The sequence below is a fragment of the Natrix helvetica genome, assembly GCF_964273705.1.
Source record: "Natrix helvetica genome assembly, chromosome: 5".
Taxonomy (NCBI): Eukaryota; Metazoa; Chordata; class Lepidosauria; order Squamata; family Natricidae; genus Natrix; species Natrix helvetica.
In genome coordinates, this window is record NC_138551.1 from 91,266,399 (window position 1) to 91,278,788 (window position 12,390).

Sequence of the window (12,390 nt, forward strand, 5' to 3'; positions counted from 1 at the left end):
TCAAATAAATGGTTAAATCAGAAGGGTTTTTTTAAAAAATGAAAACAATTTTTTGTTGAGAGTATAAAGTGGCTAAAGTTGAATATAGAATGCTTAAGAACAGTGTTCCAAATAAAGATGGAAAATGGCTTAATCCAGGGGTATCAAACTCAAGGCCCAGGGGCTGGATCTGGCCCATGGGGTGTTTAGATCTGGCCTGCAGGAAACAGCGAATGACCAGCCCACAGTGACTCTGCCAGCGAAAATGGAGCTCATGAAGAGTTTTTGCTGGCAGAGAGTTACAGGAGGCCATTGCAATAAAAAACAGAGCTAGGAAGCCAGTTTTTGCTGGCAGAGCACCTCAGGCACCCCCGACACAAGAGATGTTGTGCTGCCCCCCCCTCTGCCCCCCCGAGGTCAAACACAACCTTGATGCGGCCCTCAATGAAATTGAGTTTGACACCCCTGTCTTAATCCCTGTCTCTATTCCTGTTTTTAAACCAGGACTTCATTAGGACGCGCTCGGGCTTGGTTACGTTTGGCACTTATGCAGAAAAAGATGGCTGATTATCTCCGATGTCTCATCCTTCGGAAAGATCTCCTCGGGTGAGACTTTATCCAGACTCTTATGAAAAACCAGTGCTTTGATTGTGAACAGAATTAGGCACACTGATTGCATAGTGATTCAAACTTAGCTAGAGTAATTATTTTCTTAGCTAAATAAAACAGCTGACATTGCATTGCTTCTGGTGGGAGCACTTCACTTTTCTTCTGAATTATAAATTTCAATAACATGTTCTAATTGATTGACCTGACATCTTTTGTTTTTAAAAGGTTTGGTAGAACAATAAAGAAAGGGGGCATTCTAACAATTATTCAGGTTTTGACAGTAGTGTAGTATAAACCAAAAGTCAACAATGTAATGCCTGTGCAGCACTTACCACAACAATGGCAATAATGTATTCTTTCTCTTTTGCTGGTAATATATTCTTCAAATTTACATCATGCTGCCAGCTGTTGGAAAAGGTGCATACCCAGGGCATAACATGTACAAAATGCAGTTGCACATTATTTAATTTCATACTTGCAGAACTAGGCATTTTTTTAAAAAAAAAAAACAGTTTTTTCCTCCAGTTTTTTTAAAATTCTAGACAAGGAATGTTATTCAAGTTACTCTTCTTGCACAAAACCTCTGTGGCTTGGAGAGTCTTCTCTATCCTTGTGCAATTATTAAATCCAGTGTTTGATGCTGTTTGAGGATGTTCTTTCTCAACTATTATTACCCAAAGTGCTACCGATGCTGGTTGATCAAGCACCTGCAATTGGTTGCATAGTGGGTCGTGCAACCATTATCAGGTTTACTTTTTCTACCTGTGCTGACATTGGATACAGCTTAAGTGACTTGCCTCTTGATCTTTGGTGACAGAGTCAACATGGTTAGAATCATGACATACGTATTAGTGTATCGTTGGAATTAAGGGGGAAAGATGCAGAAGAAAGACGTTAGATGAGATCTCTCTGGACCAGGGGTGGGTTCTGGCTGCCACTACTGCCGGTTCACTCAGGGATGCGCCCCGCGCGCGTGCATGCACAGTACAACAAAAATTGCTCTGCACATGCACAGAAGGCAAAACAAGTTGGCAGCGCCTATGGCACCGCTGAGAGAACCAATTCAGAGGCATGGCAGGCCTGGGTCGCTGCCGGTTCCAGCAACCCAGGCTGCCAAGTTACTACTGGTTCAGCCGAACTGGTAGGAACCCACCTCTGCTGTGGACCGTGCAGGGTTTTTTTGGGTTTTTTTTTAGAAATTGTGAAGGATTCTGTCATACCATCAAAGTCAAAGAAATATTTAACTGCAGCTCAACAAGCTTTTGTAGAGGGGAAAAGGCATAGAGGAGATAGACTTTGTTTTGGCCTTTAACAATCAGTAGTGCTAATTCTAATCTATGGATTTAGGCAAGTTTTAAACTCCCAATTTTGCTACTTTGCATCCTTTTAAATAAATTTCATAACAATAGGATCTGTTTTTCATGAGGAAGCCTGTTTGTTTTGTGAATTGTCACATTGAGTTATTTTGACATGGGTTGGCTATGAAATTGACCAGTAATTGACAATGTCCTTTAAATTATATGATAATGTTTTTACAGGGAATTTTATGAATACCATGCAGTGATGATGGAAGAAGAAGGAGCCGTCATTGTTGGATTGCTTGTTGGGTTAAATGTCATTGATGCAAACTTGTGCATAAAAGGAGAAGATTTGGATTCACAAGTAAGTAGATGCCACAATATGTAGCCTTCAAGCAAATCTGAAGATCTTGAATAAAATAATTCAAACAATTCATTTCAGCCGATACATTTAGAAACTTTTTTCCCCACTCAAACAATTTATTTTCTTTGAAGCACTATAAAAATCTATATATTGCAGATCCCTGTAATTTTGCTTCTGTAGAATACTGGAAGATTTTACAAGAAAAAGGGTTTTGACTGGAAGATCTTTCAAATATAGCATGGCTACTTTTTTTCCCCTGTAAAAAAATTTGTTCTATGTCCTTTCTTCAGGATGTGTATAAAATCTGTATTTTGGCTTATATTTAGATCTTAATATTGTAAACTCTATGAGATAATTTGGATTGTGAACTCTATGAGATAATTTGGATAATTTTCATTTGGATAATGAAAAAAATATCCATATTGTATTATAATGTAAGACTGGCTGAGGAAATGGGAGTTGAAGTCCACAAGTCTTAAAGTTGCCAAGGTTGGGGACCCCTGATCTATAGAATATTCATAATTGAACTAACACACCTTCACTCATTTGTGGATACTGCCCATTGCTCTTGATCCATTATGCATTCAGTCCATTGCCGACACAGTTGGATCTGGAGGTTTTGAACCCCTGGGAGCAGATGCAGGAGACACGGGTTGTTGCACAATGGCCTTGGTCAATATAATCCAACCCATTAATGTGATCAATACCAAATCTGGAGTTTCCAGATTCTGTTGAATTGGATTAAATATCCAGGAGAATGAAGCTTATCCCTTAGCTGTTCCTCATTTCATTTTGCAAAATTTGATTTTTTTTAAAGGTTGGTGTAATTGATTTCTCCATGTATCTAAAGAATGATGATGACACTGAAGATAAAGAAAGGTGAGTTTTAGTAGAACTTTTAGCATGTTGAACTAAATGGTTGAAAAAGCCACCATAGTGCAAGGAGATCAAAAGTGTCCTTTCCTTCACAGAAAATATTCCTTCTGTTCAGAAGTAGAGAATCTTTACGCGTGATCCATTTTATGACATGTTGTACCTAATGTGCGTTAGTTCTGACTTTCAAAGCCCTCTAAGGCTTCACACATGTTGCATATCCACCTACCGTATTTTTCGGACTATAAGACGCACCATGATTTTGAAGAGGTAAATTTAAAAAAAAAAGTTTTTGCACTCTGAAGGCCTCTCAAACCCTCTGCACATTTTTTGCAAAAAAAAAAAAAAGGGGGGGAGCATGCAGAGCTTTGAAAGATTTGTAGAGAGCTCCTGGGGACTGGGGGGGCAAAAATGAGCAAACACGGCCCTTCCCAGCCACCAGGAGCACTTTGCAAGCCTCCCAAGCCCTCTGCATGTCCATTTTTGCAAAGGGGGCGGGGTTTCGGTAAGCCAAAAATGCTGTATTCCATGTATAAAATGCACCCAGATTTTCACCCTCTTTTTTTGAGGGAAAAAGGTGCTTCTTATACTCTGAAAAATATGGTCCGCCAACCAGATCTACAAATTGCTCTTGTTACCCTGATTTCATGAGGGGACGGGGCTGAGGCCAGAAATGGCTGGATTATGCTATGCAAGAACCAACCATGGAGATGTTAATCTGGCCCCTCAGAGCTGGCTTTCTTGAAGTTGCGTGAGCTTTATTTTTTTAATTCCTTTAAAGTCCTTGCAGTTTTCTTGACATGTTTGGAGGTGGTTTGCCATTGCTTCCTTCCTAGGGCTGAAAGAGAAGGACTGGCCCAAAGTCACCCAACTGTCTTAGTGCTTAAAGCTGGGCTAGAACTCAGTTTTCTACACTTCTTGTCCAGCATGAGCTCAAACTGACTTTCTCTTCAAATTAGCGAAGGCCAAATTTTACTTTTTTAAAAATGTATTTATCAAAATATAAAATGCAAAGAAAAATGAAAATAAAGGGGGGGGGAGGAAAGAGGAAAAAGCATAGGGGAAAAAGGGAAAAAGAAACGCATTGACTTTCTATTAATAACATATAGCCTGAACATTTCGTTTTTACATAGCAATATAAACTAGTCATTTCTATACAAACCTATCTAATCAGCAAAACCAAAGGCAAAGTTTCATTTTTCCACCTCAAGCACAAAGTCCAGAAGCAATTTATTTATTTATTAAAACCCTTGGAAGGTGACTCTTATTTGCTCTTGCTTATTTTATTGATTGTACATGTAAGTGTTGTGTGTGTGTGTGTGTTTTCATCTGTGTTTACTTTTATTACCCTTCTCCTGTTATGTAAATCTCCATGAGTCTGGAAAATAATAGTAATAATATCATTTTAGTCTACTGTGAAAAAAGCTGTACATTTGGGGCCACAGATTTCAAGGGCAAAAAGCAGAAATCATGGACAACTTTTAAAAAATCATCAAAATCTCTTGTTTAATGAAAAGGGATTGTTTAATTCAGAAACGCAGAAGAGATGTATGAATAGTCCTATCACCATCTAATACAAATTTGAGGAAATGGACAATCAAAGTCATAAGTGAATCCTTAGAGGAGACATGGGCAATTCTGGCCCCTTTATGACTTGTGGACTTCAACATCGAGAGTTCCTGAGCTAGCCATTGCCCCTTTATGACCTGCAGACATGCTGGCTCAGGAATTCTGGGAGTTGAAGTCCACAGGTCATAAAGGGGCCATAGTTGTCCAACCCAGCCTTAGAGCAATGTTCAATTTCCATTTTTTTGAGAAAACCAAAAGAATCCTTTTTTTAACAGACTACAAATCTGTTGATGGTGGTTATTCAGTTACTAGTGCTAATTACACAGAAGGTTCTAAATTTCAAGTCAAGTCAATAATTCAGATATTGGTTTTTAATTTATGGAGAACATTTATTAAGACAACATATTTCCGGAATAGTAAATAGAAATTTTTCACATGCAGTTCTCGACACTCAGATCTCAGATCAAACGTCTAATTAAACATTAAATATTCTAAACTAAAACTAAATTTCTTTTAGAAATGACCATGTTGCTGCAATATTGGATCAGAAGAATTATGTTGAAGAATTAAACCGGCAATTGAAGTAAGTATAAGTTTGTTAGGGAATGATGCCTTCTGTTTTAAAAATAATTACTTTGATAATTATCAGAGTTAGGGTTAACTAGTGGAGCAGCTTGCCCTCAGAAGTTGTGAGTGTTTCATCACTGGAGGTTTTTAAGAAGAGACTGGACAGTCACTTGTCCGGAATGGTATATAGAGTCTTCTCCTTGAGCAGGGGGTTGGACTAGAAGACCTCCAAGGTCCTTTTCAGCTCTAGTCTGATTCTGATTCTGAATGCTGAAACTGGTTGTAAATGTAAGTTGATTGCCAAATGCACAAAATGCAGTTCATGTGACTATGGGCAGGCAAATGTTTTATAATGGTAGGAAGTGCTTTATAGACCATAATACATCCTTTCCAAGGCCATCGTTATTTTCAATTATCATTAAACAATCCGTCATAAGTCGAGAACTACCTGTAGTTCTCCTTTTGAATAATAGCAGTTAGCTACTTTTGGGTGATGTCAAAAAGCTATACTGGATCACTTCTTGATTTTAAGTAGGGTGACTATTGGGATTTATCAGGGCTATAAGCTAGATACAGAAGTCTAAAAAAAATCTGATAGAAAACACTGTATTTTGAGGAGTGCTATTAGGACGTGTCTTCTGATGCATTTGTTGCTGGGTACTGAGCCATTGCTAGGAGGTTTTGTAAACCAGATTGTACTACTGTGTAATTGTAGAAATAATTCTGAAGAATATATTTTTTATCCTTTTTAGTAGTACAGTTGGCAGCCTCCATACCCGCGTTGATTCACTAGAGAAGTCAAACACTAAATTAATCGAAGAGGTATTGTCTTTCAAGCAATGTATACTTTAATTTCAATAATATGTTGAAATTAGCATTTATTTGCATTTGGGGTTTGGTTTTTATTTTAGTTTGGGATTTATTTTGGTTTGTTTCACCCAGGATGTTTCCCTTGGCCAAGAGGTGCTTTGTTTGTTACAGAACATCTGAGCAGCATGAGGATAGTGATCTAGTTTCTTGGATGTTCTCCTTTTCGCTCAGCTGCACTTAGCCATGAAATCCTGGTCCATCTGTACAAACCTGCATTTTTTTTTGCCATATAAGCAGGAACATCTGCAAAGGTGCCCAAAATGTTAAGATGGCCATAACCATGCCACTGAAGCCCTGCCAGAGCCATCTTGACCTTTTTGACCCCAGCCTCATGGACAACCTGGAAATGGACCTAAAATATATATGATAGGAGTATGGATGGAGAATCCAGATCCACCAACCCATGTAGAACATTATCTCAGCAACTTGAGAGAACCTTATCTCAGCAGCTTGAGAGAACATTCTCTCTAGCTGCTGAGAGTCTGTACAAGTGTGATGGGGCATACCTATGATGTGTGTGTGTATGCGCGCGCATGTGTGTGTCCCAAAGGTGCTTTTTCAGAAGGCAGCTGGACTTTCTTGTCTCTTCTTTTGAAGACATTTCACTTCTCATCCAAGAAGCTTCTTCAGCTTTGACAGGATAGTGAGGAATGGAAGCATCTATCTTGTCTATCCTGTCAGAACAGAAGAAGCTTTTTGGATGAAAAGCAAAACATATTTAAAAGGAGAAAAAAAAGGAAGTCCAGTTGCATCCTGAAAAAGCACCTTTGGGACAACCTGGATGACTGAGAATCTCTACAGACTCTCTCTCTCTCTCTCTCTCCCTCCCTTCCTCCCTCTTCCTTTTTCCCTCCCTCCCTCCCTCTGTGTGTATAAATTCCTTTGCAATTATGCAAGTTGCTTACTACAGGAATCCTTGCAGCAAGATCTTTTAAAAGATACTACAGCCCTTCCTGGTAGATAGCCTTTTACAAGTGCCCAACCTCATGGGACTCTGCATATTAAACATTCCTTGGCTATTATTAATGTTGGATTTTAATTGAGATTAATATCTTCAGTTGCACATTTTGGATTTCTGCTTCCTGAAAACTGCCATGAGTCCTTGTTTGTTGGCAGTAGAAAAGGGTGAATGAAATAAGTCCTACATAAGTATCCTGAACTTGTGTAGTGATGTGATTAGCAGATTGTGATGTTTTCATGTAGCATTTTGGGTCTTGGCTTGTTATTTTTTGCTATTTGAAAGCTTTTGGATTGTTTTAAATTTTTGCACTCTATCTTTTTTTTAGTTGGCGATAGCTAAAAACAATATAATTAAACTACAAGAAGAAAACCATCATTTAAGAAGTGAAAACACACTCATTTTAATGAAAACACAACATCATCTGGAGGTACGATATTTTAAAATAATTCATGATTTGTATGTCAAAATTTGCCATTTTTAATGTAATTTTCTATAAAAATAGAATATTTAAGCATTTTATGTACTTCCAAGACTCTAGACAACAGATTCAGGGGGATATTTTGGAAGATCACTTTTAAATATACTATGCCATGAAGGGGCATTTAATTTATGCTAAACTCAATAGTTTATCTTGCTCAATAGTAGTAACTGTGAGAGGGATCTTGGAGTCCTAGTGGACAACCACTTAAATATGAGCCAGCAGTGTGCAGCAGCTGCCAAAAAAGCCAACACAGTTCTAGGCTACATAAACAGAGGGATAGAATCAAGTTCACGTGTTAATATCACTTTATAATGCCTTGGTAAGGCCTCACTTGGAATACTGCATTCAGTTTTGGTCTCCACAATGTAAAAAAGATGTGGAGACTCTAGAAAGAGTGCAGAGAAGAGCAACAAAGATGATTAGGGGACTGGAGACTAAAACATATGAATAATGGTTGTAGGAACTGGGTATGTCTAGTTTAATGAAAAGAAGGACTAGAGCATGACATAATAGCAATGATCCGATATCTCAGGGGCTGCCATAAAGAAGAGGGAGTTAAGGTATTCTCCAAAGCACTTGAGGATAGGACAAAAAGCAATGGGTGGAAACTAATCAAGGAGAGAATCAACTTAGAACTGAGGAGAAATTTCCTGACAGTTAGAGCAATTAATCAGTGGTTTTTAAGAAAACGTTGGATAACCATTTGTCTGAAGCGGTGTATATTTTGCAATGAATTCTATTCATTGCAAAATATATTTACATCCCCTTGTCAAAATAGTCAGGACATGGGGGAACAACATTTTTTAAATCTGAGCTAATGTTAACCCTGTAAGATTAGAAAAAATTTGTAGGCAGGGTAAAAAACGTCTAGAAAGACAAAGTAACCACCTGCAAAATATTCAGAGGGAGCATTTTAAAACTACAGAAGTCAGCATGATGATTTCGGTTCAAAGAAAAGAACTGAAAAATGGTGAAGCATCTGAAACATGGGATAAAAATAGACTTTACAAAATAGGACAGGCCAGTAAAACTGGCGTGCAACTGAGGCAAAAGATAGTGAAGTGGGAATACCACTTGGTATTTTAGTGGGTCAATTAACAAATGGCCCATTCGAAGACCAGAACAGCAGGTGAGAGGAAGGACAGCCTGTGGCCATTTCAAAGATGTATAAGTGGAGTCAGTAAAAGAATTAAAAGGGGCAATTGGGGAACAACTAATTTTATCATGTTATGACATCATTGAAGTAAATGGTGAAAACTGTTGCCCTATATTTGGTAAAGGGTTGCAGTCAGTGGTGGGATTCAAATAATTTAACAACTGGTTCTCTGTCCTAATGATTGACGGTGTGTGTGTGTGTGGCCATGATGGGCGTGGCCAGGAGGTGTGACAGGCAGCACTCAGCCTCCTGCACCCCCCTGGGAGCAAAAACGGGCCACTGAGGGGGAGTGCGCCCCACCTCCTGTTTTAGGCCTAGTAGGCCTCCCTGCATTTACCTGGGAGCCAAAATGGGGCATAATGGGACTCCTGGAAGGGGAGGAGCAGGAAGGGGCGGAGCCAGCCAGCAATTTAACAACGCTTTGCTTGAACCGGCCCGAACCGGCCTGAATCCCACCACTGGTTGTAGTACTGCAAGGCTTGAGACACACATTTCTACCTCTTAAATTTTTGCAGACTTCTCTGCAAAAAGGATGGGCCCCAAATTTTGCTCTCATCTATTTCACTGGTGCATGGGAGATGTGGAAGCACGATGTTCCAAACTCATGCTGGACATACAAACTGAATTAATGAGGTCTGGCTAAATTTTGCATACCTCAAGTTACAGCTGAAGTTTTGGAAGGAGAATTTGTTGCCTACTCCCATTTTTAAAAACTTCAAATATTCACCTGGTGTGCTGTACTAGCTTTCATTGGCTTATTGAAGATGAGGTTTTCATAACAGTATTGCCATAAGGAACATTTTATGAGCGATAGCAAATACAGCAGATTCCAAAGTATGGAAGGAGCGTTTTTCAGCATTTTCAATATTATTTATACATATTACAATACTTTTAAAACGGGTACTGTAGCTTATATATGATCTAAATCATTTTTGACACATGCATAGCTCCACATAATACCCTTTCATTATCCCAAGCTCATCACAAACACAAAGAAAACTTAGGAGGTATTCTTACTAGATTATAAAACTTTATGGATTATAAAATGCATAAGATTATGTATTTTTGGCAACTTTAAGACTTGTGGATTTCAACTCCCAGAATCCTCAGTCAGCATGGCTGGCTGGGGAATTCTGGTAGATGAAGTCCACAGATCTTAAGTTGTCAAGATTAGGCATACCTGCTCTAGGAAGAGGAAGTTTTTAACTACAACAATTTTCCTTATTTTCTTCGTAGATGAATAAAGTAGATGCTGAAGCAGAACTTCAAACATATAAACATTCCCGACAAAGCTTGGATGAAATGTACAATGAAGCACATAGACAGCTTCGAGAAGAGTCACAGTTAAGACAAGTAAGTGGGTGTTATATAAATTCTGAATGGTTGCTTCTGCATATTCCTTGGAGTTACATACAGGTAGTCCTTGACTTACTACTGGTGACTGTTCAGAGTTACTACTGACCTAAAAAGGGGACTTATAACTCAGATTTAAAGTTCTGACAGTTGAGCCTCCTCCATGGTCACATCACTTTGGACACTTGGCAACACAGTTGCATATATAGCTGGTTGCAGTATCCTGCAGTAATGTGACTGTATTTTATGACGCGTTTGCCAAAAACTGTCACTTACTTCCAGTTTTCAGCAAATTTATGTCCATAACACATCACTGGTTCACTTCACGACTTAATGACCATGGCAATTTGCTTAACAACTATTGCAAGAAAGGTTGTAAAATCATTCTGGTCACACGACAGACCCATTTTACGACTGTTATGACGTATAGTATGACTGCAATGGGTAGGCTCAATTACAGTTGTATTGCTAGGACTACTAGTACTTAGGGAGTTGCATGCAGTTGTCAATCATCAGTCATGCTGTTTTGCTAGAACTGTTCAATCTAAAATTAAACACAAGATTTTGGTGTAATGTGGGCTTCTTTGTTTTTATCTTTTGTAGGATATAGAGAATGAATTGATGGTCCAGGTTGGTATGAAGCATGAGATAGAACTTGCAATGAAGTTATTGGAGAAAGATATACATGAAAAGCAAGACACTCTTATAAATCTGCGGCAACAGCTGGAGGAAGTCAAAGTGATAAATACAGAAATGTATCAAAAACTGCAGGTAGTTCATTATTTATATTTTGAAACTAAAATATATAAGTGTAATGCAATGATGTCTAGTGGTGTTTGGGGGTTTGATTCCCCTCCCTAGGATTTCAGGGTCAACTGTTGGCAGTTATCCCAAAGCATCTTCTCTATTTGGGGTGACTCTGCCATTTAAACAGAGTCATGGACTTGGTTGTATAATATGCTGAGCCATGCTTGCTTAGCATCAGCCATAAATAAACATGTGAACGATCCTATATTAATAGTATGGAAGCCGTTCTTGCAGAGATGTCTGTGCAGCCAGTATCCTAACTGGTAGTGCCTGGCCAGCTAACAATAGAATCCTTTGCTAATTGAACAAAACACAAGGGCTCCATAGCTGATCAGCTTCTGCATGCAGGGCTAGGGATGCGAATCCTTTCTTAAACACCTTAAAATCAGTGGTGGGTTCTTACCGGTTCGGGCCAGTTAGGTAGAACCAGTACCTCTGACTGCAAGCCGAGAGCAAACCGGTTCTCTGTTTGCATGAAAGTGGGCCCGCCCGCCCGCCACCAGGTTATACTGACCTTTATTTCTGCTTCCGAAGCCCAGCTGATCAGTGGCAGCAGATTGAATTGCCGCTCCTCAGCTGTTTTCCTTGTTTGCAATGCGGAAGTTCAATTTTTGCTAAACTGTGCACGCACGCGCAGCCCGAGCGATGCAAGGGAGCACGCGCAAAGCGAACCGGTTGTTTAGCCGGTAGGAACCCACCCCTGCTTAAAATATTTTCCTGTGTAGTAGGAGCAGGAAAAGGAAAAACAAATCCAGGAGCATTAAAAATGAGGTTGCAAAAGCTACCCAGATTGCATTTCCCTCTCTTTGTTACTTCGGGTTCAGACACTCGGCCAGACCAAAGCAAACTAACCGAAACCTAGCCACAACTACAGGCCCTGTTTTAAGATATACTTTGTTAGCCTCAGTTTGAATTGTGGACAGGGTTCAAAGAAACAAACTCCGTCTACACAAACTGAACCTTTATTCCTAACCAACCACTTTTCCATATTGATGGGGCCTAAAAAGAATGTAGGCATTTAAAGCAGAGTTCCAAATAGCATCCTAAATCAAATAAGAATCCGAGGGTAGAGGTCCCCCAAAGTTCAAATTTATTGGAGAAGCCATGTTGGCACATCTGGGAAAATCCGAATCTGAAAGCTTCCAGGTTTTCCCCACCCAGTTGAAAGTTCAAGACCCTGCCCCAGCACCCACATGTCCATCACATGACCCAATCAGACACTGTCACCAAGGAAGACTTTTCCCATCCACGTCAGTCCAGATGCAGGGACAAAACGATCTTGATTGTTTGTTTATTTGTTTGTTTGTTTGTTTATTTGGATTTATATGCCGCCCTTCTCCAAAAGGACTCAGGGCGGCATACAACATTAAAAAACATACATCCCAAAAGTTAAAAAAATAAATAAATCCATATCCAAAAAAAAACTCTTGAGAAGGAATGTTATTTTGCCTACAATCTCCCATGCTCCATACAATCTCCACTCCCAGTTTCCCACAGTAGAAT

At 39.3% G+C, this 12,390-nt stretch overlaps 1 protein-coding gene across 3 annotated transcripts in view; it reads left to right on the top strand.

Annotated features, from left to right (window-relative positions):
• Positions 1–12,390, top strand: part of RUFY2 (RUN and FYVE domain containing 2) — a 42,149-nt gene that overhangs the window by 7,052 nt on the left and 22,707 nt on the right. For all 3 annotated transcript variants that reach the window (XM_081954844.1, XM_081954842.1, XM_081954843.1), the window contains exons 4-11: positions 484–585; positions 2,127–2,250; positions 3,068–3,129; positions 5,210–5,275; positions 6,012–6,081; positions 7,416–7,517; positions 9,964–10,080; positions 10,684–10,851. In XM_081954844.1, coding sequence (XP_081810970.1) covers positions 484–585; positions 2,127–2,250; positions 3,068–3,129; positions 5,210–5,275; positions 6,012–6,081; positions 7,416–7,517; positions 9,964–10,080; positions 10,684–10,851 — 811 coding nt within the window. The remainder of the gene's footprint in view (positions 1–483; positions 586–2,126; positions 2,251–3,067; positions 3,130–5,209; positions 5,276–6,011; positions 6,082–7,415; positions 7,518–9,963; positions 10,081–10,683; positions 10,852–12,390) is intronic.